At 43.6% G+C, this 27,738-nt stretch overlaps 1 protein-coding gene across 1 annotated transcript in view; it reads right to left on the bottom strand.

Annotated features, from left to right (window-relative positions):
• FBXO24 (F-box protein 24) overlaps nucleotides 1–27,738 on the bottom strand; it is a 142,601-nt gene that overhangs the window by 16,198 nt on the left and 98,665 nt on the right. The window contains exons 5-8 of the mRNA XM_086945721.1: nucleotides 25,200–25,443; nucleotides 16,422–16,580; nucleotides 15,258–15,379; nucleotides 5,443–5,574 (exon numbers count right to left, since the gene is read on the bottom strand). Of these exons, the coding sequence (XP_086801847.1) occupies nucleotides 5,443–5,574; nucleotides 15,258–15,379; nucleotides 16,422–16,580; nucleotides 25,200–25,443 (657 nt within the window). The remainder of the gene's footprint in view (nucleotides 1–5,442; nucleotides 5,575–15,257; nucleotides 15,380–16,421; nucleotides 16,581–25,199; nucleotides 25,444–27,738) is intronic.

Genomic DNA, 27,738 nt, shown 5'->3' with positions numbered 1-27,738 from the left:
AAAACAAACTGCAGCCATAATTCCAGCCAAACGCGTTTCAGGAGTGAAATCCCTTCGTCAGTGGCTCGTGTGAAGGGCTGGCAGGAAAGCGTTATTTCGGCACCTGGATTCATTAACAAGCCCCCGCCCCACTAGGCGTCGTCAATTTGGCATTATGGGGGTTGTAGTCCTCGCCATTTGAAACCACAATGGGTGCTTTCACCGGAGCCCAAATGTCATTGTTACAAGGCAACTCTCCCGATGAAGACTCTGCCCTGCTTTATTGCTGCCAACTGCTGAGAGCAAACACCACTCTGCAAGGCGTCTGCTCCGGTCCGTTCTGTGATCCGCGATGCTCAATGTCATCGCCACGGAACCGCTCAGACAAGCGGCAGGCTCGTCCGCGACCCAGGAAGGCCGCTTAAAATCCAAAATCATGCAGAACCCTTGTGGATTGAGCCACACGGACACCTCATCTCAGCAAAATTCTTTTATTGGCAGCTTGCTGGCAAACCATCCTTCAGGTGAGTAAAAACAAACTGCAGCCATAATTCCAGCCAAACGCGTTTCAGGAGTGAAATCCCTTTGTCAGTGGCTCGTGTGAAGGGCTGGCAGGAAAGCGTTATTTCGGCACCTGGATTCATTAACAAGCCCCCGCCACACTAGGCGTCGTCAATTTGGCATTATGGGGGTTGTAGTCCTCGCCATTTGAAACCACAATGGGTGCTTTCACCGGAGCCCAAATGTCATTGTTACAAGGCAACTCTCCCGATGAAGACTCTGCCCTGCTTTATTGCTGCCAACTGCTGAGAGCAAACACCACTCTGCAAGGCGTCTGCTCCGGTCCATTCTGTGATCCGCGATGCTCAATGTCATCACCACGGAACCGCTCAGACAAGCGGCAGGCTCGTTCCGCGACCCGGGAAGGCCGCTTAAAATCCAAAATCATGCAGAACCCTTGTGGATTGAGCCACACGGACACCTCATCTCAGCAAAATTCTTTTATTGGCAGCTTGCTGGCAAACCATCCTTCAGGTGAGTAAAAACAAACTGCAGCCATAATTCCAGCCAAACGCGTTTCAGGAGTGAAATCCCTTCGTCAGTGGCTCGTGTGAAGGGCTGGCAGGAAAGCGTTATTTCGGCACCTGGATTCATTAACAAGCCCCCGCCCCACTAGGCGTCGTCAATTTGGCATTATGGGGGTTGTAGTCCTCGCCATTTGAAACCACAATGGGTGCTTTCACCGGAGCCCAAATGTCATTGTTACAAGGCAACTCTCCCGATGAAGACTCTGCCCTGCTTTATTGCTGCCAACTGCTGAGAGCAAACACCACTCTGCAAGGCGTCTGCTCCGGTCCGTTCTGTGATCCGCGATGCTCAATGTCATCGCCACGGAACCGCTCAGACAAGCGGCAGGCTCGTTCCGCGACCCGGGAAGGCCGCTTAAAATCCAAAATCATGCAGAACCCTTGTGCCGGAGCAGACGCCTTGCAGAGTGGTGTTTGCTCTCAGCAGTTGGCAGCAATAAAGCAGGGATTTTAATGCAAACCCCCCTTCACCCCTGACAGACGCGTTTCGCTAATCTAGCTTCGTCAGTGTCAGTTTGTGTTTGTAAAGTGACGCCATTTTAAGCCTATTGGCCGAAACAAAAATCATTGACATCGATGATGTACCATTCTGTCAACGTGGCGGCCATCTTTAAACATATATTTGTCCTCTATTTACAGAGTAAAACATAGGCAATGGCGTAAAAGATAAAGTGCTAAGTGCTCATTTAAAAACATTACAGACAACAAACATTTCATAATTACAGTACACATCATTATTTGCTTGATACTTTCTGGGATATATGATAACAAGACATCAGGTCCTAATATAACCATAAGTAATCTTAGTTTGTTTAGACTTGTGGGGGTGTATCCCCCTATATGCATTTTTTATATTTACATCAGACCTAAAAGTCATTGTTTATTCACCATTCTTGTTATGTAGCCCTGTATGGACAAAAGTATCTTATTCTAATATTCATGATCCCATGTGTATGTTCACAGATGGACCCACAATTCCTCATCGTTATTAAGGCCCCATGGTGTCATAGTTTTTAAGTCAATGATGTATCTTGACGCCAAAATTCTGAGTGCCATTTCTCTGTCTCCCCCACGTTCTAAACGATTTACTTGATCGATACAGTAAAAGCTTAGCAGGTCTCTATTGCTCTGATGAAATTCCGCAAAATGCTGGGCAACCGGTTATGACTTATCTTTGTTAACGATTGCTCGCATGTGTTCAAGTATCCTAAGCTTTGTGGGGTTAATGGTGCTCCCTATGTATCTTCTTTTGCATGGGCACACTAGACAGTAAACGGTATATTCTGAATTGCAATTTAATAGTTTGTTGATTTTCCTGTTGGGTCTCTCTTCACCTGTTCTGCCTGGGCATTCTAAAGTTTTTCTACTCCCTTTGCAGGCTTTACAGCGCAAACAGGGGAAGAAACCTTTCAGGTTCGATCGGTTAGTGGGCTGTGGCTCTGGAGAAAAATGGCTACTTACAAGATGGCCAGACAGTGATTGACAGCGCCGATAAGTTATTAACGGCTGCTTAGATAGATGTTTTTCAAAATGCTGTCAGTTGTCAAAATATGCCAATTTTTCTTGAAAGAGTGAACCAGATCGCCTGATTTTGTGTTAAATTTGGTGATCATTCTCACCTCCTCCTCCACTTTAGGCGCTATTTTAGGCACCAGGAGATCCCTCCTATGGATCGTAGATGCTTTGTTGGAAGCCTGTCGCAGTAGGTTTTTGGAATATCCCCTGCTCAGGAACCTGTTGTTCGCCTCATTACTGGCTTGTTGAAAATTGGTTTCTACTGAACAATTTCTTTTTAGGCGTAATAATTCGCCATAGGGGACGTTTTTTATCAGACTCTTTGGGTGGTAACTCGCTGCATGCAGAACGGCGTTACCAGCTGTTGGTTTCCTATGGAGTCTTGTTTGGAGGGTATTGTTGTTTATATAGACCTCCAAATCCAAATAACAAATGCTAGTCTCACTTATAGTGCTTGTAAATTTCAGGTTCATCCTATTGTCATTCAGTTTGGAGATGTACTCCTCAGCCGAGGTACGATCTCCACAACAAATAATAAAAAGATCATCTATGTATCTGGTCCACATTAAAATGTTATCTGTCCATGCCTCATTGATCTCAACCCATGCTGCGTGCTTCTCCCACCAGCCCACGAACAAGTTCGCGTAACTGGGGGAAAAGCACGAGCCCATCGATGTACCCCTGATCTGTTTGTATAATTGGTTTGAAAAAAGAAAGATGTTGTGGTATAAACAGAAGCGTATCATGCTAATTATCATGTTGCTGTGTGACCTGTATTTTTCTGGCTTTTTATCTAAAAACCATTTGATTGTCATTAAGCCAGTCTCATGGGCTATACAGGTGTATAGATTTACCACATCCAATGTGATTAAAAGCATGTTTTCATCCCAACTGATATTGTCCATAATACAGAGAAAATCCTGTGTATCTCTCATGTATGACGGTAAATCTTTCACAATGGGAGCAAGATACCAGTCTATGAAACGAGATGTATTTTCCAAAAGACACCCAATTGAAGATACAATTGGGTGCCCTGGCGGTCTTTTGGCGTGCTTGTGGATTTTGGGGAGGTGATAAAAAGTGGGCAGGACCAGTGATTCACAATGTAGAAATGCGAACTCATCAGCATTGAGCATGCCTTCCTCCTTCCATTCGATTAGCATTCCATGGACGTCACTGATACTCTTTACATACTCTGTTCTTTGAATGATGATGTAGCACTCTTTGTCTTTCAATTGTCTGTGTGCTTCTTGTTCGTAATGTTCTTTATTGAAGATCACGATATTGCTGCCCTTGTCAGAGGGCTTTATTTAGATGGTTTTGTATATAACTTTAAAACCTCCTGCTTCTAAGTTGCAGGTAACGAGTTTCGGCCGCAAAAACACCCTACAACAGTGCACGTGATGAATAGACATAAAAGACTGTTACCAGTGTAGCTGCACTTCGTATAAATGTGTTTATGTATGTATATATATATATATATATATATATATATACATACACACACACATATATATATATATAAACACACATACACTGAGGGAGGTTTGCAGCACAGGTACGGACCACAAAGCATCTTTACAGAGTCCTGGACAAAGGATTCGCCATTCTTTTTTATTGACCTCACCACAAGTGAAACAGACAAGTGTCCGCCCCAGACGCGTTTCGATCGCACACCGCGATCTTGATCACGGATTGAATTTATATATAGACGCTCACCTCTTTGCAACAGTATATATACACACTCAAACACTTCGTTCCTGCACCCTTGGTCTTGCTTCAAGCAGCACTATATAACATAGGCCTTGCTATGTCTGCGCATGTTAGTTCTTCATTCCTGCACCCTTGGTCTTACTAGGCATTGCTATGTCTGCGCTGCTAATGCTAGTTCTTCTTTCCTACACCCTAGATCTTGTTTCGTGCAGCACTATATAACCTAGGTCTGACAACTTGGCCTCACATCAGCCTGGCTGATGAGGGGTGTTATTCAGACACCGGTCCCAGGATGCTTGTTTCTGGTCCAGGGAAGACCTGGCTTGGCAGTTTGGGCTGGACTGTTCCCATGAGGTACAGGGTCAAGACTGATTTGCATATAGCTGGGCCTGAACTGGGGTGGTGAAGTGAGCTAAAGACTGATGATGGATTCAACGCAGATCTGTGACTGGGGGTGAGTGTCTGGAAAGTTTCAGTGCTCGTCCATCATCTCCTTGTGTTTGCTTTGTTCGCCGGGTATGCCCAGACGTGGGTCCCTTGCTCACTTTGTCACTGGATTCAAGCTAGCCTGGCCAATGAGGGTTATTACCGGTCCCAGGATACTTGTTTCTGGTTCAGAGAAGACCTGACTTGGCAATTTGGGTGGACTGTTCCCATTAGAGCAGGGTGACAACTGATTTGCATATGGCTGGGTCCAAACTGAGGTGGTGAAGTGAGCAGAAGAACAATGATGGATTCAACCCAGATCAGTGACTGGGGGTGAGTGTCTGAAAAGTTTCAGCGCTCCATCCATCATCTTCTTGTGTTTCCAGTGTACATTCTATGCCATGCTCCTGTGCTGAACAGTCTTTGCTTTGCATCACTATCAATGGGCTCCTCTAGACTTCTTTGCAATGTGTATTTTTCTGCTTCACCTAATGGCTCCTGGTTCTTTCTGCTCCTTGTTGTATATCCCCCTGCTCTTACCCTATCCTGCTGCATAGACACTTGGCCTCCATACCTAAAGATGTGCCTTTTAAAACGGTATCATTCTCCCTCTACACTCTGACCAGTCCAGCACCCCCCTCCCACAGACCACCGTGTGTCCACCCACCCACATTCAGAAGCACGCGGCGCAGGAGGGGGGCGCGCCGCTCCTGTGTCTCACCTGTGTGGGTTCACCGCGGTCAATTTTATCTCCTGTTCCCAGCTGCCCATACCTGTTGTTTCCTTGCATAAAAATCCGCCCATACTCGTCCACCAGGCCCAGGTGATTGTATCCGAGAGAGCAGAAGATTATCTGTAAGAGAAAAGGACTGGTTGTGGTTCACTGGTGAAAGGATGGCACAGCCTCATGATGTGGACAAAAGGGTACCCAAGGAGGAGGGGCGACTACAGATGATTCAAGGAGCAAACGACTCTCCAGTGCATGGGAAGTCTTCTGAAGTCAGGGCCCATCCATACTGGGTATGTTTCACCAGGTTGGCTTCTTGTTTTTAACACTTTGGGGAAGATTCTGATGTGGTTTGGAAAGCTTCCCGACCAAATGGGTTTGGGAATAGTTTCTGACTGAATCGGATCAGGAGAGTCCGGCCAACCGAGTACAATGCATCCGGATGCTTCCAGATACGATTTGGTTGGACCCCCATTGACTTCAATGGGAGCCTTTGTTCCGATGCAATGCATAGGCTCCCATTGAAGAAAGGGGTGGCTGGGGAAAATTGGGCACACTGTGGTGGGCACCCCTGGTGCCTGTCACACTGTGCATGGCTGGTCCTCAGACCCATGGGTACCTCCCACAGGCCGGATTGGGAAGGCTCCGGGTGCAGGGGTCTGATTCTGACTGCTGATTCGTGTCTGATGGTACGATTCGGAAAGGCTGTCCAAATCCAGCATCGTACTCGGTCATCGTGGCCTGTAGAGACGTACAATACTGCTCCGTACGGCTCAGTCATTCCAGATGTTGTCAGGTTAGGATTGGGATATTCCTAACGCCTAATTTGCATCATACTCGGTTGGTCAGAAACCTTTAAGAGTCAGTCAGAAAGACACCTTCCCGATCCAATTTCGACAGAACAAATGCTGTTAGGAGGCCTTCCTAACCGCATCAGAATCAGGCCCTTTGTGTTCATTCCAGAACTAGGAAGTACATTAAGTTTTAGTTTGATGCCAGATTAAAGAGCTCTCCTAAAGTGTTTGGTAGGGGGCAGGTTGTGATGTTGGAATGACCAGAGTGCTATGGGCCCTGCAGAACTCTCTGGGGGAGGTAGGGGGGGTTGTTGGACTCACCTGGATGCCATGGGCCCTGCAGAACTCTCTGGGGGTGGGGTCTCAGGGCAGGGGAGGGGGTGTTGGACTGACCAGAGTGTCATGAGCCCTGCGGAGCACTCCAGTTGTTTTCAATCTATCGGATGTTTGCAATAGCACTGGTACACAGTCAGCTTATACAAATATGATTGCACCTCACCTACACAGAGACCACACATTCCAGTGCCATGGCTCTCACTTTTCATTGGTTCTTTGTTATTGCTCTTTAAGGCCATTGGTTTATTGGTATTACCAGGCTTCACCTTCCATTTAAAATGTTTTCCCTGCTGGTTACACAAGCACAAACGCAAATTCAAGCTATACCAAATATACTTCATAAGAATTGTATTTAATATTGAATTATAAATCAAGGAAGTTTAAAAAGTAAAGCTCATAGCATAGTGGTGGCCTCAAGATGCTAAAGTTCAGATTCCCTCGACTAGGTTGGCATCCCATGGGCTATCTGGGAATTATTCAAGCATGTGAATCTATGAAAGATCCAATGCTGGAGAATCATATACTAAACCTAGTTATTGGATGCGGCCACCTTGTAGCGCAATATGGAAGAACTGCTTTTACTGACTCTGAGAAACTGCAAGACAACCAGTAGGTGTCGTGTTAGATGGTACTCACTGCATCATCGGCAGCTAGAGGTGTGGGCACAGTCAGGTCCCGATCACGGAGGAAGGTGAGAGGCCGGCTACCGACACATTGCGAATCCTTCCTCTGATGGTGAGCAAAAGACAGAGACAAGGGTCATCCCTAGGCTGCAACAGTCTCTTGGGAGGTATGATGCGGAGTGATCTGCAGCAAAACATAAAGGAACAGAGCAGAGCAGGTGACCAAGGTGGAAGAACCCGAGAGCAATGTTTGGGGTATCCGTAACAAATTCAACGGTATCCCTCTGGAGCAGGCGCAGGTCAAAGAGTTGAGGAACCTGAGGGGGCAGGCGGACACCACTGGCTGAGGGGTTCAATGGGGCAGTAGGATGTGCAGCTTAAGCACAAATAGACGCAGGAGATTCAACAACCACCGTATCAGGTTCACAATCGAAGAAAGAGTGGAAATATCATTGAATATCAACTCCTAAATCCTCAAACAATTCTTTTTCAGACTAAGAGCCAACATAGGTAGAAAAACAAGAGGGGAGGAAGCAGACGACATATTCAAAACTACGCAAGGGACGTGCCTTTCAAGATTAAACATTGAACACCAACATTTAATCAATTTTCAAAGGAATGAGAGCAGAGGGCTAGGAGCAAGAAGCACAGCAATGTCTGTTTATGGAAAGAGTTACGTATTGCTAAACTTTGATCCAACAATGGAAGACGGGACTCTTATAGTACAAGTATTAGAGGTTGTATGTCAGTACAACGCATGCTTTTACCCCGCATGCCATTACGACGCGGGGATTACAATGCAAGTCGTAACAACGACTTGCGTTGGGGGGCGCTGGATAGTGGAATAGTTTAATTTTCTATTCCAACTCCAGTCCCCGTGGATAGTAGGGAAGGTGTTGGATAGAAAATTAAACTATTCCCTATCCAACAGCGCCCTCCAGCGAAAGTCGTTGTAACGACTTTCGTTGTAATCCCCGCGTTGTAATGGTAGTGCGGGGTAATAGTTGCATCGTAAAGGATGTTCTCCGTATTAGAACATGAAGTAACTATGAAAAATAGATTATTCATCTCACAATATTTCTTTTCACAAACAAGATCCTTCTATTTTTCCAGTTGTTTAACTAAAACTCATGAAAGTGCACTGAAGCCTCCAGGTTGACCCTTCTTGCTTCTAGAAAATCATTACTGCAACCTTTTCTGTCTGTATTGAGAACTTTCTACTGTCTGTGGTAAGAGAGATGAACACTGGTCATTTACTAAGGATGTTGAATTTCCTAACGTTTGGTGAAGAATTGATTCTGTTTTTGAGGATACCACACGCCTACTCAGGTAAACTACACATAGTGAAGGAATGGATGCAACTGAGTGGTCTCTTTTTAGCAAACCTCAGATGACAATAAAATTCTGATGAAAATGATCCAAATTTTTATTATGTTTATTTTGGCTCTATGGACCAACATTTTTTGAAAGTATAGTTACTTCAGTTGACTCCGATATGGCTCTCGTCTATGGTAAAATGTGTTTAACTCTTTTGAAAAACGTTTAGGGGCTAATGGCACTGCATATCTATTACAGTTTGAACTGTTAGCAAATTTGTCACATCACTCCATTAATACTTATGGAGAGCGTAAAGTTCATTATTAGTGGCTACTAAGCATGGGCGGAAAATCCGTTACGCTCGCGGATTTTGCGGATTTTCGGTAAATTCGCAATCCGCGAGATTCGCGAATTTCCTGCAAAATCCGCAAATCCGCGAGCAGCGGATTTTATGGCTTGCTCGCACTGTTCGCGCGAGTTCGCGGCTTCCCAGTTCAACTTCGCGCCCCTTGAATAAGCGCTAAATTGCAGAAATACGATCTTAGCAAAACTGAAACTACTTACCAGGTTCAAAAGTTCAAGCTCATCATTAGTAGCCATTTCCTGTAGTGCTTCCTGAGGGGCCCCTCCAGAGTTCAGTTGCCTACTTGCAACTATTATGTGACCCTGCTCTGACCCTCAGAATAGTTACACAAAGGTCCTGAATTACAGCTAAGGCAGACAAGCAGGAGCCAGGCTGGAAGTTCAAACCCAGTGACACATTAATCAGCCCCTAATTCATTATTGTCAGTTGGGGCAGGGCAGGTGTTGTAACTAATTTTGCAACAATGAAAGCACTTAGCAAGTGCAAAAGATCACTAATCAGGAAGCACTAAGGAAGCAGGTGCCAGCTAAAAAAATATTCTGTGACACATTAATCAGCCCCAAATTAATTCAGGTCACTTGAGGCAGGGAAGGTGTGCTTTGCTTTGCCACAATAATGTACACTGGACAACCAGAGGGTGCTGTGATGAAACAGAGGGTGGCATGGGTGGGCCAGAGGGTGGCATGAGTAGTCAGAGAGTGGCAGTGGTGACAGAGAGTGGCAGTGATGAAGAAGAGTGTCCCAAACAGGCTGGACACGTAGAAACAACAAGTTCGCAAAACTTGCGACCCGACAGGTAAGTTCGCGTTTGGGAAATTGTACAAAACCCTCGCGAACTGGCAGAAACCCGCGCGAACACAAAAAAAAAATCCGCAAATTCGCGAGAATTCGCGGATTTTGCAGATTGCGAGTTCGCAAATACGCAAAATTCGCAAACGCGAGATTCGCAAAATTCGCCCATGCTTAGTGGCTACCTGTACAATATTCAACTTAGTAGGCTTCCATGTATTAAGGAAGTGGCTCATAACATTTCTTTCATGTAGTTTCTAAACTCAAGGTCTCAAATTCACAATGGTTGCTGTCGAAAGAGACTCTTTGAAATCCAGAAGAAACTGAGCTTGACTATCCTCATGAGGTCTTGAATGTTGGTGATAAAAAGCTGCTGTACATAGAAGAATCTTTTGAAGATATACCTCTTCAAGAGCAGAAGAGGATTACAAGGTGTACAAAGTTACTTTAGAGGGGGTTCCTGTCTCAGATGCACACGCTATGCTGAACACCCGAGTGGAGACAAGAAGGACTACATGTCCCATGGAGCCAGAAGTCTCTCGTGAGACTGGTAAATGGTGACAGACATCTTGAATGCTGATCATAAGGTCATCTTGCTCCATAGCCATTGCGATACATAGTTGCTGCATCTGTGACTTGTTGGGCAAAAGTTTGGACTCCTCACAATCTCTTATTCTTGGAAGTCAATGAAAGATGTAACTAGAGTCAGAGAATTGCTGTAAAATGAAAAAAACTGCACTTAAACATACTTTTTTGAATTCTTTAAGACTATAAACTCTTTGGACAATTTTTTTCACCAGGAGTCATCCATAAGGATTATAAACGTAATCTTGCACTTGATGGTTTACACAAGTTGTCAGGCAATAGGATTACACACATAAACTGGCCCTTGATGGTTTACACAAGAAGTAATCCAATAGGATACAAACTTAATCTTGCACTTGATGGTTTAAACAAGGGGTCATCCGATAGGATTACAAACATAATCTTCACTTGATGGCTTAAACGCGAAGGCATCCAATAGGACTACAAATGTAATCTTGTACTTGATGGCTTACACAAGAATATCATCAAAAAAGAGGAGTATAGAGGGAACAGAGAATACGGGTTGCCCTCCACTCTCAAGTCATCAATACAAAAAACCCGTTCTCCTAAGGCAACAATATTTACAAATATGAGCCTAATAGTCGCTTTGGCTATATGCTCTGCGTAGTGTACCTGTCGCATTCCTATCTATTCACAACACACCATCTGTTATTTTTATGGTTTATTTGTGACGCTCTCTTGCCTTTTATTAAAAACTAGTTGCCCTTAATCCAATGACAGTCCCTCACAAGAAACGGCGGTGCATGAATTTACAATTCTTTACAGTTTATCCAGTGCATCAAATAAATTGCTTAATAAGTTGAAATCCCACTTATTCGGGAAATAAATTGTGGAATGGCAATGAACAACCCAAGGGGTAACTGGCAGGTACTCACCAGATAAGCCCACTTTTCTCATCATCGGAGGTTACTTTGTCGTGAATTACATACAAGCTTCTTATAATAGGTTAACGACTGAATTAACTGGATAAAAAACTGTCTTTAATGTTCCTATTAGTCTAGATGTGTCACCACCACACACCTGTAATAAAGAAATTACATCTATGATGACCAAAACACATAGAATGTGTTATGGTAGCTATACATGCATACCAAAGGCATGTGAAAATTGGTATGCATGTATAGCTACCAAAACACATTTTAAATTGGCAGTTCACTCCTAATAAGTAATAAAGTAATTGTGAGAAAGGTGTGCCTGTCAATTTTAACCTCATTCCGTCACTGATTTGAGTGGACTCTGCTGGTCACTCTATCACTTTCACATATTTTGTTTGGACACTTTCTTTTTCTTTTCACGACAAAGTAACCTTAGTAAAATGCAACATGTACATGATTACAAAAATATATTTGCACGCACTTTAGTATGTCACTGTCTCGAGCAGCTGCAGTTGAGAGTTTGCTGTTAGCGTGCAATCCTGCTGTGTGCACAGTGAACAACACTGCCATCAATGTTTCTTTATCAGTGAACACCTGTGAAAGAGGTGATCAGCTATGGAAGTTATTCCATCATAGATGTAATGTATTTATTACAGGTGTGTGGTGGTGACAAATCTAGACTTCTAGACTAGTAGGAACATTAAAGACAGTTTTTTATCCAGTTAATTCAGTCTTTAACCTATTATAAGAAGCTTGTATGTAAGAAGACATGCAGCATACTGTTAACCCAAGATGTCTGAAGGAACTTCAGCATTTCGCCTCATAAGGGCTTCACTGGAAAAATAATTATGACTAGCAGCATAATGTACTGTGAATGTCCTCACTGTTATTTGTATACATGGAACTGAATTACGGATGACATAATATATCAATTGTTGGTACTACGATTAATGTGTACTACTTTATTTGTTTGATTTTTTCCTTTGCTTTATTTAACTCAGTCAGTATTTTGGATAATATTGTCAGAATGTAAGGAGCAATGCATGCAGCAAAAAGTGAGTTAACTGCCATACAGGCAGATGCATCAAAGAAAATACCGGGAGCAAACGGGCAGATTCTCAGAATCTGGCCGTTTGCTCCCGGTATTTTTGCATTTGGGATGCATCATCCCAAATGCGGAAATGGCAATTTAAGGAATCTCTAAATAGCGATTCCTTAAATTGCTCTTGCATTTAAGGAATCCCAAAATGAGATTCCTTAAATGCAATGCATGAAACCCCAAAAAATAGCGATTTCGCTAATAGGGGGAGCAAATTACCATGAAGTTGAACTTCATGGTAATTTGCTAAAATTTTGAAAAATGCACTTTTGTGCATTTTTCTAAGTCACATGTTGCGCACACACATGCCCTTAGGGCATGCGTGTGTGTAACATTTGTGCACAGGTCCATTTCAGGTGTGCGACAGGGTGTCCTTTGGACACCCTGGCACCCTTGAAATAGCGGAACATTAGCTATTCGGTAATAGCTAATCGCTAATAAGGAATGGCTTTCCCATTCATTCCTATGGGCCTTAGGCCCATAGGAATGAATGGGAAAGCCATTCCTTATTGGCGATTAGCTATTACCGAATCGCAAATAAGGAATCTGTAGGAATCGCTAATAACATTGCGATTCCTACATGCATCCCGTTTTGCGAGTCTTTATTAGCGATTCCTTAAAATTCGCTATTAAGGACTCGCAAAACATACCTTTGATGCATCTGCCAGTACGTCTGATAAAAAGGAGTTCTTATGATATGAATACATTGTTTGGTAACTCATTAAGTGGATACAAATTAAAGTAAACAGTGCGAAAATGTGTCTGGTTAAGACTTGCATTTGCCTGCATACTTAGTATTGCATTTAATTTTGTGTTGTTCTTCACTTGTTACATTTTATATTTACATTTATTTAGATTCGCTATTTTAGTTATTGTGTTCATATCCATGGAGTCATACGCATTTGAAACTTTGTCTCAAGCGTTGTTAGATCCAATGCTTGTGTGCCTGATGTACACAGCGTACTAGGCCATGGTGGGGGATTATGGTGTGTTTCCCTATCCACCCTCACCTACTAACTCTTGCAAATAAAGCACCACATTCACATCATCTTCATCATTTTCCTCTCACTGGTCGATGTGGGTGAACAGTGCAAGGATTACTGGAAGAGGATGTGTGGGGTTAGGGACTTACCTTCATCACAGCTACAAGGAAAATATTTTATGGAAGAGACTGCATGCTTAAATGGCTTTCCAAGCAGCATAGTCTCAGATCGAGAACCCAGTTTACTTCATGTTTCTGAGAAACCTTAAAGGCATTGATCAGAGTACAAACATATAAAGCCAGCAGTTATCACCATCCTCATTCTGACAGACAGACCAAAAGAGTTAACAGATTAGTAAATAATGCCAATGTTTTCTAAGGCAATACCAGTATGACTGGCTTCACTAGGCTCCAATGGCGGAATTCATGCATACCAATTCATTGGATGGCTCTATTGACTGGCCTGTGTTCTATTGCACCACTGGTTCCCATGTCCATATGCCTCCAATAGACATTCCTTCCAGTTCTGTTATGGCATTCAATGCCTTAGAATATGGCCCAGACTTTACATTTCCCGAAGGATTCCATGTGCCGCTTTAGACTTGTTTCCTAATATACAGAAATGGAGCACCAAGTGCGGTGATGTGGCTGCTATGAATATGCCAGTACAAACAAATGTAATAAAATGGGAGCGATTATGCATAGCAATTGCCTGAGCACTGCGGAAAATATTTCCATACATTTGTGGGACTCTGCTTGAAGTTATTGTGCTGGGGTATGGTCAATGTGCACTCTCAGCTGGTCACACAGCACATTCTTGGGAAGAACTTAATTTCTCCATGAGATTAAAAGTACAGAATTTCTTGAAATAAATGCAAATATGATCAGAATTCTAATTGATTCATCTCATGCCAAGATGGCCTCCAAGACTTAGTGGTTGCGAGTGTTAACAGGCTGTTGCATTCCCTCGAACCCAATATGCTAGGGTATAGGAATAGGAAGTTAAGGAGGACGGTGTAGGAATATATGAAAAGGATCCCTGTTTCTGTGCTAAAACTCCCAGTCCAATGTGTAGAGACCTGGAAACCACCCTTAATGCTGGGTTTCTTTTCTCCCTTTACCGCCAGCAGACAGGGGGCTTTAAGATTCAGATGGGTTAATCGAAGAGACAGGGAATTAATGCCACGTACCTGGATCCCGATTATTATTTATGTTATTCACTTTAATTGTTTTTTTTGTAATAAACACATTTTTCACTTAGATGTGAGCATTTCTTTTTTTAATGTTTTATTTTGAATGTTACTAAATGCAGATTTAAAAACAAAATAATCACATTGAACAAATAAATGACTCCCGCTAAAGTTTTGCAATGAAGCATACTTGTTTAAACTTCCTAAGAAAACAATTATAAAATTCACATGGAACTTGGACTATGCAATATGGTGATTCTTTCAGTCTACCCTTTAATGAGAAAATTTTATTGGGGGAACTGAAGAAGGTAATAATAGTCAAAGAAACAGACCTTGTACCCCACATGGATAGACCCACCCATATGTAGCCAAGACCTTTGACTACCGACCCCACAGCCAGCTCGATTCTGGCACATTAGATCCAGGCAGACATACAGAGAGCTGAACTTGACTAAAGTCGCACCTGAAAAATACCCTGGACAGCAACTCTTAGAAGCTAATCAGTTCCAAGGTGGACTCATTGAGCTAAACTAAGGATTGATCCTCTTCCACAAAGCTTGATATGTCTGTCATTGTTGTACTGTGCAAGGCTCTGCGTCTGATTCCAATAGAGGTGGGGTCTTACTTTTGGCAAAAGGGCTGGTCACTTTCTTACCAAGTCCCAAAAGTCATTAAAAGGCATTCCATAGGATTATAACTCCTGACCCAAAATAACCCATTTTCTCTGCCCTAGAATATCCACCTTCGGAGACCAGGCTACTGAGAAGGCTTTTTTGACCAGTTTTGTAACTTGTCTTTTTGTGGTTCAGAAGACCCATTTCTTTCTGATCTTACCTTGGATGTTAAAGACAGCGCCAGCGGCATCTGCAAGTCCAGGGGGTCGAAGGCATGAAGCGTTCCAAAGAGGTCGCGATACACTCCGGCTGCGTGGACCTCAAAGTACACAGCTCCCAAATCTACAGAGGCAGGAGGGGAAATGTTAGGTGAACCCCGTACACTTCCACTGTGTATGCCTCAACATTATACAGAGGCCACATGTACGTAGCTATCTCTCGGTTGCAAATGTTCTGATTCACAGAATTACAGACCCCTATTTTGCGATTGAGTAACCTATTACCAAATCTCAAAATAGGTTAGCGATTCAGTATTAGGAATGGGCGTGTTAATGGCATCCTACCTAATACTGAATTGCAGCGGTATGTATGAATGTTTTGTGACCCTTCCCGTTTGTGTAGGGTTGTGAAAATGTTTTTACGAGCAGGTAGTGGTCCCACAAGAAAGTGTTTTTTTTTTTTCAAACGCATTCCGTTTTCCTTTAAGGACTACAGACTGCAATTTGTTTTTAAAACATTGCTTAATTTTAAAACATGCACAGACATGGTGGTCTGCTGTCCTCAGCAGGCCAGCATCCATGTGTTTTTAGAAATCCCCAATGGGTCGCAAATTGCAACCTACCTCATGAATATTAATGAGATAGGTCAATTGTGACCCCCATTAGGAATCACTAAATGTGTCAAAGACACATTAGTACATACATGTTTGATATTTCCTAATAGCGAATTGCAAAGATTCACTATTAGGAAATCACAAAATGAAACCTACATACATGTGGCCCATAGTTCCCCAAATCTGGGTAAGCAGGAGACAGTTTAGATTACCTGTGTGCATCCCCACAGCAAACATTTCCAAGTATGGTCCCCTACCCTAGAGAAGCACACTGCACAGTTAGCATGATGCACACACATGGTGTGCTCCAGCAGACATCATGTTTGAGTGCTTTTTTCTGTGATATCCAGAAAGCACCCTTCTTGTGGTCTCATGCCAGCAGTCTACATGTTGCTCCCTCTCTATGTGCTTCATGCAAACAGATGTTGTGCATATTTAGTGCTTGTTGAGCAGTCTTACATGACATCATGCCAGCAGCATGCTTGCTGATCACTCTGTGATACCAGGCAGATAGCAAGCGTGTTCTGTGAATACAGGTAACATGTACTTTACCTGTGACATAGATCACACTGCTCTGGTTGGAGTAGATGTGATTCACCACAATATGAGAGAGGCACTTGGAGATCTTCCGCAGGGAAAGCTGGACGGTGTAGGATCGCGGCTGGTCTAGTTGGGTCTCGTTCACGATAAGACTGTAAACTTTGCCTTCCTCTAAGGACAAAAGAGATGAGACGAGGCCAACCTGAGAAAGTGAACTTTATGGATGACATGGTGCATTTATCTGATTATACAGTAATGTCTGACCATGGACTGTTCTGCCTTTTCTTGCATCATATGCTACCTCTTCCCTGTTACCCTGCTCCTTTCACTCTATTCCCAAAAAAGACAGGATGGGTGTTGAGGGCCAACTTACTTATCAAAGATCACATTAGGAGAGTGGCAGTAGCAGAGCGACTGCATGGCCCTCTCTGGATTCCCTACTAAGCCCACACGAGGGGTTTGCAATGAGCAGGAAATGAGTGACCTGCATCTTGCTCATGGATAGGCTGTCTTCAGTCCCTTGTTTGAAATGATGGTCCGACCAGCCTAAGACCATTTTAACAATCAAGAACAAGTGACGACTGGGTCATAAGGCTGGAAGAAGATCCCGACACCAGACAGCCAGGTGTAGGATGAAATGCAATCTGTTAACCCTCATTATAAATGTGTCCTCCTGTACTAGTGAATAAACCCTTCTCTATGAATGTATTCCCTCTTTCTTTAAGTCTGGCTTTAATGGGTTTCGAGCAATGAGCAGTCAGCAAGCAACTCTCATCTCTATGAAGGCTCCCATTTAAGACATATGAAATTGAAATGGGAGGGCTAAATGGTGTGTCTTGATTTGCACCTTGAAAGTGGATGTTTGAACCAAACCAAGGACAGCATTCCCTCTGACACCTGTAGAGACAAGCCTCACCTCACTCCATGTCATCACTCCCTGCGATGCACGCTCCATCAAGGTAAAAAAATCACTACTACTGGTGCAAAGCTCACCACAAAAGCAGAGCCCATCTTGCCAATGACCTCCAAGTCTCTCATTGGCCACCAGGTTCACATGACAGTAATATCAGTGGTCATGTGACTTGCATCCAATGTATTGTTCTCCACCACAGTGTTTTCCTATCCAGAGTTTCTGCCACAGAAAGCCCTCAAAATCCCTCTACCCCTGTATGTACTATAGTGTAACATGCAACCCAGACATGCAAAAGCCTTAAATCATGCAACTTCAGCACAGCCTCTGAAAAATTCCCCCCAAGGATGCCACGCCCATAGTAGAAGCCTTCTTGCCAGTGACTTTCAAGCGTCCTATTTGCTGACCAGGATCATTTGACACGTACATCCGTGGCTGTGTGCCATAGCCTCTCTCATGCTCAACAACTAACTATAGTTAGGCTATCCTGTTTTAGGTTTAAACCTATAATAACTGATAAAACCCCACAGAAAAGGAAACAGCCCTCACCAGTGTAAACATATAAACACTCATAAACACCTCCGCAACCATAAACTGAATGCCATTCAAAGAAAGGAAAAGAAGAGTGAAAGAGTCATTTCTATTTCTTCCTGAAGGGGCCAATACAATGTAACTTTGTTATACAAAGTAAGCAGCAAGAACGACTGGGCTAACATTTTTCTGTTTGAGCTGTGTTGTTTAGGGATGTCACTAAGATATTGTTTCTTTTTGCTTTTTTCAGTTTTGTGGTCTAGAGAATCAAGAAATATCAAAACCATATTTGGTATTTTGGCTACATTTGATTCTTTCACTATGTAAAATGGCTGGTTTGATTAGAATCTTTCTCAAAATGTACCATCACGTTTACCCACAGACAGAGAATTGTTGAAACATCAGCCTCCTTTTATAGCGACTCAGTATTGATAGTAGGTGAATTGCCAAACACCCCGGGATTTAAACATTCAATGCAGGGTGCAGTGATAGGGATATGTGAAAAGAGTGCTGTCACCAAGATACTGGGATAGAGGTGAAACATGACTCCAGACTTTTGGAAAACATGGAACACAGAGTCACTTGGAATGCTGCTGTAAAATGTTCTTACCAAATTCATGAAAGTTTGGAGTTATATTATTCGTTTTTGCAGTGATTCAACTACGTATATGAAAAGGTTTTTTGATGAGCTGTGAAAATTGAAACCTGAGCGGAAGTTCTTCCCAGTAAGAGATCCTTCCCACTTGCTAGATGGTATGCTGAAAGCATATTTACAATCTTCAGAGTTAATGAAGAATGATATTGACTTTGTAATCCATTCTGGTGCACAGTTTCGTTATGCGTGGAAACTAAAACCCAAATATTTTCATTTTTTGCTTTGTTTTGCATCAAAGAAAGAGTCATCCCAACTCTGCCATTTAGCCGGTGGTTCTCAGTTCTAGAGGCCGTGAATGCTATATTATCCGTGTGGCAACCGCTTACAACATGTTTGCTTAGTGATGATGCCAAAGGCAAGAAATGTGAGGATCTTTGGTCAGATATTGATAGTGATGTGAAAGAAAGTACAGTCTACTACATTCTTAGATTTTTATACGAAAACATGACAGCTGTAGTGGACATAATAAAAGAACTAGAGTCTGAAAATGCCGTTGTCTACCAAGTATTCAGCATCATTGGTGCAGATGTGAAACATCTCCTTGAGAGTAGGCTGGCAACCTTTAGTGACTTTGGCACTTCAAAATGTTCCATGTTAGAATTCTTGCCACTTGATAAGCAAAGAAATGTTGAGGAGCAATTCAGGAAATGCTATTTAACAATGCACGAGAAATGGCTTGCAATGATGCATAGAAATAGCCCTTCACCGACCATGACATTTGAAGTCAATGAAGCCTCACTGTGGTACTCTGCACAAGTTCTAGATCCCTTCCGTAAAAGGGGATTATTTTCTCAGGACTTTGAAAAGTACTGCTTCATTTTCAACTGTTTCTATGAGGGCAGATGTGCCCAGTTCAATGCATATGTTGCAGAACCTGTTCCGGAAAATCACAATATTCAGGTGCACCAGTATTGGCATTGAAAGCTATGTCAGTGGACAGTGTTAGCAAACTGTGTACTGGCTGGTTTGGTGTTGCACGTCTCAAGTGTCAATGTTGAGAGGGCCTTTTCACAGAGAAAAGTTTACATGGGAACAAAAGAGCGGGAGTGCATGACCAAAGACTCACTGAAGAAGTCTTGTATGGCTTGCTAGGATAAGTTTGATTTGTAAAAATGTATTTTGATGTCATACACACTGTACGTACACTGGCTATATACCATGCACTAACAACGCAATAATAAAAGAAAAGTGTTCCATAAACACCAGAATAATACTAAAAATGTGTAACCACTGATAACCACTGTTTTTTGAAGTACTGAAACCACTGGAAAACACTGAAATAACCCCACCAGAATTGACCAAAAATAGAAACTGTAAAACAAGAAAGCCTAACTATACTGTTTCCTCGTCTTTGCCTATGAATGGTAGAAGATACTTAGGATGACTCCTGTGGTGACTCCTGTATGAGTGTGGAATGGTCTAGGTTTACAATCCCTGCCATCCACACCTCAGATAAGCTTCTTTGATGTGCTAGATTCTCAGCATTCCTTCCAAAGGTGCCACACACCCCTCCCCCTCACACACAATCAAACAAACCAAACTACACTTGCACCTCCAATTCCAGTAACGTCATGTCATACACATCCCAATCACCATCAACAACAGACCATTCTCTGAGCCAACCCTGAAAGTTAAACGCATAAATACACACTCTTCAATATGTAAAATCTGCATATATAGCAGAAGCCAACCTCACAACAATCTCATCACAAACTTCATTACAGAGACTCATCACCCCTTCTCCTTTTCCTCTACTCACAACTGAGACATCTTCACTCCCAGAGGCTACACCATACTATGAGCACACACAGTAGACCAGAGGAGGGCTCAGTTAACAACAAGCCTCTTTGCTTCAAACTCGACAGAAAGCTACAGCTTCACTCACTTCCACACTGTCGTCTCCGCTTTCCAAGCATCCATCATTAATCCTGATGGATAGAGTACCTGGAAATGTTAAGAGTTTAAGTGAAGAATTCTTTGCCTCGTTACCACAACCTCCATCAACCCCTCTGATAATGTCTTTATTGTACCCTTCAACCTCCCAGCAGCCTCATCCAACTGAAACTTAAAGAGATAGGCTTCATCCTCCCTAACTCGATGACCCTCATGCCGTACTCCTCTAAAGTAGCCCACTTTCAAGGAACAACCATGATCTTCACCACAGCGCCACCTTTTTAATGTTACTCTCTAATGCCACTGGACAGACCACTTCGATATCCTGATCCTTATCGACCATGCACCGACCACTCTCCATGGGCAACTCAAACTCTTGAAGCAGCAATTCAGCTCCCTTAAAGGCTTCTTCATTAACCCCTTTGCTGCTCGGTACATTCCCCTGCTGTGCTGGGGGGAGGTGGGGGGGGGCGCACGCAGTGCTCCCATGCTCATGACAAGCTGAGCTCGTCACAGCCACACCCGTTTCTTTAGAACGCTCAGCACAGCAGGGGAATTAGCCCAGCGTGTGAGCGTTCTAAAGGCCATGAAGAGTTCAGCTCGTCATGAGCACCGGAGCACTGTAGCTCATGACGAGCTGAGCTCGTCATGAGCATAGAAGGGGTTAAAAACTGCAAACAAGACCAAGGGAGTGCTGCGGCCACAATCTAATCAACATTCAATGTCAACACCAGTAAGGACTCTCAGTACCTGAAGGTCACATCACTCTAAAGCTGCTGTCTACCACTCCCAAGCCCTCTTTGAATGACCACCAGCTCACTAACTCTTTCCTGTCTAAAGGGTGGAAGGGCACTTCTTGGCAGCATCTCTGACTCCATTCTGGCTGCTTTGCAACTCATCGAAGGACTCATGAAGTAAAAGGTCCTTGCTCGAAGCCAAGCACATCTACATTGGCTGCTCCTGGCAGCTCACCTCATCTCCAGACCTGTTGAATCACTGACAAGGAAGTAGCATCCAGTGCAATGCCTTACCATCTCCAGAGAGAGTGCAACACAATAATCACATAATCACCAGACTTGAAATTAAGAGGAACAGAAAGGAAAAGACCAGAAAACAAATAAGGAACTCTAGGATCTAAAACCCCTCAATATATCAGACTTTTCTCATCACTTGTGTATTTTAAAGGAAAGTCTGAAACACGTCTCTTCAGTACAGATGAAGTACTTCTTTGAGGCCCAAGTGTGAGACTTCTCGTCCATGAGCCACTAATGTCCTTGATCTTCCGTCATTCCGAGACCCAAATATAAAGCACAGTGCTTCATAGTTGCTCCACAAGTTAGCACTCTAAAGGTACCAATGGAACTAAGAGGCCGCCAAGAGCCAGGAATCTCACACAGTAGGGCGGTGTTTCCCAGGGTAGGATGTGGCCTAACCAAGTCGGTTGGGGATGGATGTAGCCGGCAGGACTGTCACAGAGGGTGGCAGGGTCCAAAGCTCATGAAGGATACATAAAAATAATAAGAAAGTGGGATTCTACAAGTCAATGAAAATAACACAGCATGCTTGAGAACAATCTCTTGTCAACTGAGCTCTGTAGGACTTGCTGCCCCGGAATATGACTTCCATGATCCCAGTTTCAGACCAAAGGGGAGGATGGTGTTGACAAACTGAACCTGTTTACATTTGCTGTGTAGGTATCAGCCCTTCTACTTCACTTAGTCTTTTCCTTTTGAAATTTAGTCACCAGCAAGTGAGTGCGGATATTGAATACATATTTCAAAATGGATCTTTTGTCTGGAACCCCACAAAATGCTAAATGAAGCCAACTATGGGCTTGCTTGCGATGTGCGCCTTCAGCCAGGTGTGTTGTGGACACATCTTCCAGGGGTTGAGACTTTGGGATATAAATCGGTGGAGGTAGGTTAGACTCCTGCGAGGATCAGTCTCTCACACATTGGTGGCGGCAAACGCAGTCTTCGTAGAGTTAGCTCATGCACAAAGTCTGGAGAATCGAAGAACGTTTTAGAATTCATGGCACAGAACAGTGCAGGAGGGAATCAGGAGGAAATTTAGTGAGGGGGGACTTAAACTTGCAGAGTACGTTCTGACCAGTCACAGAGTAAACCCAGGAAACAAAACATGCTGTAGTAACACAAAGAACTTACTAGAGAAAATTGTTGCTTATGCATCTCAGGCACTGTTCCTCTAGCCCTCATCCCTTTTATCCAGATGTTATCAACAGCTCTGCGTGTGTTACTGAGCTGAAGCACAGTGTGTGGGGCCTGGAGAAAAGTTAGGAATAGTGCAAACATGAGGTATGGAAGCCAAAGCACGAAGACACCTTTGCATGGGTTCTAAACTTTGACCTACACTTAGTAGCCAGCCAAATGTGAAGCTCACGGTTGAGAATCTCTTTCCTGGTAAGTTAGGAAAGAAGATGTTCACAGCTTCTCCAAAGGTCTGATAAGTGTCCACCACACTGGATAGAATTTGAGACTAGAAGCTCTGCACTGGCGTCCCTGTTTACAGTGATTCAGTTGATGCATTATCCCAGTCGCTAACTTTGCAATGGTGACGTCTCTCTGTCAGTCAAAGGTGACCTCATAAGAAGCTTGACTCTCAGTGAAGTTTCCACACTGGCCAAGTAGAAAAGTCCACACTAATAGTGGGCGAATTCACCCACTAGGAATACCAGTACTGTCTGCTGTCTCACCTCTGGTCCAACAGCAAGGTTTGCACAGCTGGAGTAACTGTGATCCAACAGGCAACCATGCACCGGCCAAGGCTCCTTCCGAAGACCGACACTTGACAAATGCGCCAATTATGGTGACCACACTAAATTATTTTGTAATGCTTTCACACACTATTCCCATTTGTCTAGGGCTGTCACTGTGGTGCCAACGCTAGCTGGTGAATCTAGCATTGAAGGACAAACCAACTGAGTTCTTGGCTAGGGAGTAATTTATCATTGTCATTTGGACTGGACGCTTTCTGAAATTAAATAGAGCTATGACTCAAAATGCAGGTTTGTGTAAGTTTTCAGAATGGTCCTAAATTTGCCTAAAAGACCCTTTACAGCTTGAGTGGTAACTCTCAGATGTGCTCTTTCTCAAGCAGACTCATTTCTCTCTTCCGCAGTGATTGCAGGCCCCAGGCAGGCATGCTAACTGGTCAGAGCATGAAGCATATGCAGAGGGACAGTCAGAAGTGCAGGTCAATTGAGAGGTGTCCGCGGGTGGGGTGGAGAAAGGAGATGCCCAACCCGTCAGCTGCAGCTTCCAACACAAGATAATAATTTCACTCCAGTTATTGTTAAAGGGCAGGCACGCAATTGTTGGGATCTTCTGAACGTGTGATGTGGTCGACTAAGATCCAGACAGCTATGTGAGATTGTGGTGGAATCTGCAACAATCAAGCAGGTGTGTTTGAAAATGAATTGACGCTGTCATGCCGGTGAACCCAGATAGATGACCATGTGTGGTTGCATGTGGGTTAATAGGATTTTGCCTCTTGCTGTCTTCTAAGGTCCCTCTTATGAGTTTAAGTGTAATGCACTCAGTGCACCAGGGCAGGGTCTATCCCTTGGTATACAAGTGCATGCTACTTCTTTCATGGTGCTGCAGTTTACTCTGTATAAAAGGGGTAGATACATTCCTGCCTCAAACCCACATTCCTACCTGTGTCCAGGGCCTAACTTGGTGTCATGAATGTCAAGAGGCAGAGTTCACTAGCCAACTGCAGGTGTCCTCCATGATCTTGGTTATGAGAAGTGCTGGCCATCTCCCAACAATGTCTTCATAGTTCTTGTCCCCGGAGTCCTCTGACCCACTAAAGTCTGCTTCCAACTCTGAGCATTGGGCTGGACCAGCTAGCACCAGGCTTCCTCAAAGATACAATCCAGGTATAACCCTATCTGTGTACAGCGCAGAGACCATACAGTCCTCATCTACCCCTCAAAGATACAGAATCAACTCACTTCTGCTCCAGCTATCAAACGTCTTAAAAGGGTCTTCTAGCTAATAAAGTGACAATCTATCTCAAAACCCAACAAGATCTCATCCCGCAGAGGGGCGCTCTGTAATGTCCATTACTGGGTGAAGAGACTTGAATTTTTCCTTGGCACAATGTTGTCCCTTTAATATATCCCTGCATTTTCCAGGATTTTGGACTGTATCTATTGTGTGAAAGTTGCTAAAGCAAACACAAGGAGATGCTGGACGGAGCGTTGAAACTTTTCAGCCACTCACCCCAGTCACAGATCTGGGTTGAATCCATCATCGTTCTTTAGCTCACTTCGCTACCAAAGTTCAGACCCAGCCATATGTAAATCAGTCTTGACCCTGTGCCTCATGGGAACAGTCCAGCCCGAACTGCCAAGCCATGTCTTCCCTGGACCAAAAAGAAGCACCCTGGTACCGGTTTTGGGTCTGAATTGGGGTGGCGAATTGAGCTAAAGAATGATGACGGATTCAGCCCAGATCTGCGACTGGGGGTGAATGCCTGAAAAGTTGCAGCGCTCCCTCCATCATCTCCATGTGTAAGCTTCTAAAACATACTTTGGATTGCTTCATCGGCCTTCATTCCGAACCATCGTCGATCGCTAGGGAAGACGGTTGTCTAACCAAGACATACACAAGTGACTATCTCTAGTGGCCATGCTGTTATCTCCTAACCCCTACACTATCTTACAGATGTTGATTGTTCCAAACTCTTCTTGTGTCAGTGGAAGTCCCACCTCCCACAGCCCCCAGCACACTCAACGCCCTCTAAAGACTTTAAGGATCGCTGTACCTTTATATACCTGTCAATAGCAGCAGCGACCGCTCCGTCTCCTGACCCACCAGCAGGATCTGCTTGAACTTCATGGATGAGTGGAAGGTCATCTTGAACACCCGCTGCCCGCTGGACTGCAGATAAACTTCCACGCAGTCGCAGGCCAGCTGGGGGCTGTGGGTATCTCGGGACACGATGGGAGCCTGCTCCCGGGTGGCCAGTACGTAGAGGTATTTCCGGTAGATGGTGTCGTTCCTGGGGTCACTAGAAAACTAGAACAGAGAAAGGGAAAAAGGCAACTTTCAAGGAGAGTCCAAGAGGCGACCACAGAAGGTGGCTGCTGTAGAGGGAATCAACCCAACAAGTCAACAACGGCTCTCAACTAAACTAGTGCCATGTCGAGCAAACCAACTCCAACCGGAAATACCGCCACGGCCTGAGTAATTCAAGGAATTGTCGATACTGACAACTTCAGCTTCAACTACCCGTGCATATTTAACTAAGTGAAGAAACACACTATCCATGGCCTAAGTCTGTGAGTTAAATTGTGCTCCTACTCAGATTGATAGGTGAACCAGCATCTCCAGGCATTTGGCCTGTGTACCTACCAAGGGATTTTGCACAATCTCAAAATCAATGTTTTGGCCAAGACATAGACTTAGTACTGAGAGAGAGGGGTCACAGTAAAGGACAATCAATTTATAGACATAAAAAAATAGAGAAACAGTGCATAAGAGATAAGCCTACACTGTATTTATTTGCAATGTAGGTGCGTATTCAATATCATATCATTGCATGAACATACATAAACTGTAAAGTGCCCCAAGGGGTAAGGGAAGTGATAAGGTGAGGATGGTGTGGATAGGGAATAGTGACTGTAAAATACAACCAAATGGCGCAATCACAATTGTATGTCAATTTTAGATGTAAACCAACAAAAGACCAAAGGTTCAGAACATCACTTAATCAAATTCATACTCCACATAAAACATCAATGTGTATCAATAATGGGGTGAAGCTGAAAAATAAAGAGACAGTTGTCGACGTTTCGACCCTCTAAATGTCGCAGGATTTAGTTGTACCCTTGCTTCAGGGTCTTCATCAAGACGGGTTAGGGGCAGGCAACCAAATTAATTGGTGCTCGTCTTCAGATTGAGAGTAGACAGGGTGAGATACATCTGATGTTGTAAGCTTCGAATCATGCTGTGTTGATGCTGAAGGGCCCTCAGGTAGTAAGGATGAGCGATCGGCTCGCTACTAGTCACGAGCCGATGAAGAGTACAGATTAACTCTGCCTCCGATGCTGCACTAATGCGGTGTTTTTTCGATGTTATACACGAACGGGGACTTACATAGCAACGGTCTACCCACGGACTCTCCGGCCTGAGCTTATGCTTTATCTTCAACTACGATCGCTCATCCTTACTACCTGAGGGCCCTTCAGCATCAACACAGCATGATTCGAAGCTTACAACATCAGATGTATCTCACCCTGTCTACTCTCAATCTGAAGACGAGCAACAATTAATTTGGTTGCCTGCCCCTACCCCTTCCTGATGAAGACCCTGAAGCAAGGGTACAACTAAATCCTGCGACATTTAGAGGGTCGAAACGTCGACAACTGTCTCTTTATTTTTCAGCTTCACCCCATTATTGATACACATTGATGTTTTATGTGGAGTATGAATTTGATTAAGTGATGTACTGAACCTTTGGTCTTTTGTTGGTTTACATCTAAAATTGGCATATAATTGTGATTGCGCCATTTGGTTGTATTTTACAGTCACTATTCCCTATCCACACCATCCTCAACCTTATCACTTCCCTTACCCCTTGGGGCACTTTACAGTTTATGTATGTTCATTCAATGATATGATATTGAATACGCACCTACATTGCGAATAAATACAGTGTAGGCTTATCTCTTATGCACTGTTTCTCTATTTTTTTATGTTTATAAATTGATTGTCCTTTACTGGGACCCCTCTCTCTCAGTACTGTAACTACCCAGGTCCCAGTGACTATGGTTGGGTGAACCCTTTGTTGCTATACTCCAAGACAGAGACTTAGACATAGTCTTAGACATGGGCACAGTTATTAAACTTACCCTGTAACATCGCCCAAAACTGGTGAAGTTGAGAAATAAAAAAAATGTAACACAACTCTGTAAAATATGTTTTGGGTGAAAGACCTCTTGCAGAATGCAGGCAGTTTTTCTGTAGGGACAACATTACAACATATATTTTTATTTTAAAAGTTTTATATAGCGTGAACATGACCCAGGGGTATCAGAGTGCTTTACAACTGGTAAGGAAAGAATAGGTATGTAGAGTAAACAACAGAGTGAGCGTAAAAAGGTACAGGATGTAAGAAATCAAAGTAATAGATCAAAACACAGTGGTAACAGTAGAGTAATAGACCGGGGCGAAGATGGCATGTCACATCGGGGCCAAAGAGGATGGGTTCTAGGACAGTAGTGTGTTCATCGATAGCGCTTTCACTTCATTTTTGAAAGGTGTCGTTGAGGGGTTCAGTCTGATTTTAGGGAGCAGGGATTTCCAAATTCT

Source organism: Lissotriton vulgaris, chromosome 12 (genome assembly GCF_964263255.1).
Source record: "Lissotriton vulgaris chromosome 12, aLisVul1.2, whole genome shotgun sequence".
Lineage (NCBI taxonomy): Eukaryota > Metazoa > Chordata > Amphibia > Caudata > Salamandridae > Lissotriton > Lissotriton vulgaris.
The sequence above is the reverse complement of the archived record's forward strand: the minus strand, read 5'-3'. Positions and strand labels throughout refer to the sequence as shown.